Genomic DNA, 982 nt, shown 5'->3' on the forward strand with positions numbered 1-982 from the left:
GTGATCAATGGCATGAGACAAAGTGTATGTGAACTGCTGTATGGAAAGTGAATTTGCTTTGTAAATCTTAACCCAAATCACAATAAATAAATAAATAAATCCCATGAAGTCTTCTAAAAAGCAAACCATATATTAGCTTAATTAGTAAAGAATGTCTACCTTGAGCATTGTGCTCTTTTAAGATCTATCTTAGGGGATTTCATTCCTTTTTAACTTCACTATTCCCATCATGTTCTCCAAAGTGTTGTAGATTCTAGTAATCTGTAAGCCTAGAGTTCAAAACAGCCACGTGGTAGTAGGTACCAGACTACTGAAACCCAGTGGGTAACCCTATATCTCCACATACATTTTTCTTGAGTATAGAGATAGCCTTCAATGGTTGGCTTTCCTGGCAGTTTGCATGTCTGAGGAGCTTCTTTCATCCGTCTCTTAAGTTCTCCCATCTCTTCCCGGGTACTGCAGAAATGATTTCTTGTCTGTCAAAACATTATCATCATAATCATTATCATTGAATGACCTAAGAAATAAGTTATATATTAGCCAGAGAGACACAGTACAGAGTTTTCTTCTATTACAACATAGCAAAATCACATGGTGAATGGCATCATGACTATAAAGCAATTTTATAAAGTTTAATGCACTAAAGATAAGAAGGGTAATATAAATATTATATCCGTAACACCATGACTAGGAGATTTTCAAAAAAGTCAGAACTCTTGGGCTTTAATAAATAAGAAAAGCTCTAGAACTCCGAGCATCAGACTAATCTCTGCTTTGCAGTAATTAGAGCTGTACAGAAGGTTTCAAAAGATAATACTCTTATGGCAACTTCTAATTTCTACCTCAAGTATAGCAACTGCCTACTTGATCCTTAACCAAATCTTGGTCATTAGGACAAAATATATGAGAAGATGCTCTTTTTGAGTATGAGCCAATAGAGAAGATAAGCTTTCATAGTATTAAAAAAACAAAGGCTAATTAT

General features: G+C 34.5%; 1 protein-coding gene across 1 annotated transcript in view; it reads right to left on the bottom strand.

Moving 5' to 3' along the window:
• OPHN1 (oligophrenin 1) overlaps positions 1-982 on the bottom strand; it is a gene marked incomplete at its 3' end in the record, with an annotated part of 597,264 nt that overhangs the window by 399,129 nt on the left and 197,153 nt on the right. Inside the window, exon 9 of the mRNA XM_007957689.1 lies at positions 347-476. Coding sequence (XP_007955880.1) covers positions 347-476 — 130 coding nt within the window. The remainder of the gene's footprint in view (positions 1-346; positions 477-982) is intronic.

This window comes from Orycteropus afer, unplaced genomic scaffold, assembly GCF_000298275.1.
Source record: "Orycteropus afer afer isolate SDZICR_OR568_19922 unplaced genomic scaffold, OryAfe1.0 scaffold00776, whole genome shotgun sequence".
Taxonomy (NCBI): Eukaryota; Metazoa; Chordata; class Mammalia; order Tubulidentata; family Orycteropodidae; genus Orycteropus; species Orycteropus afer.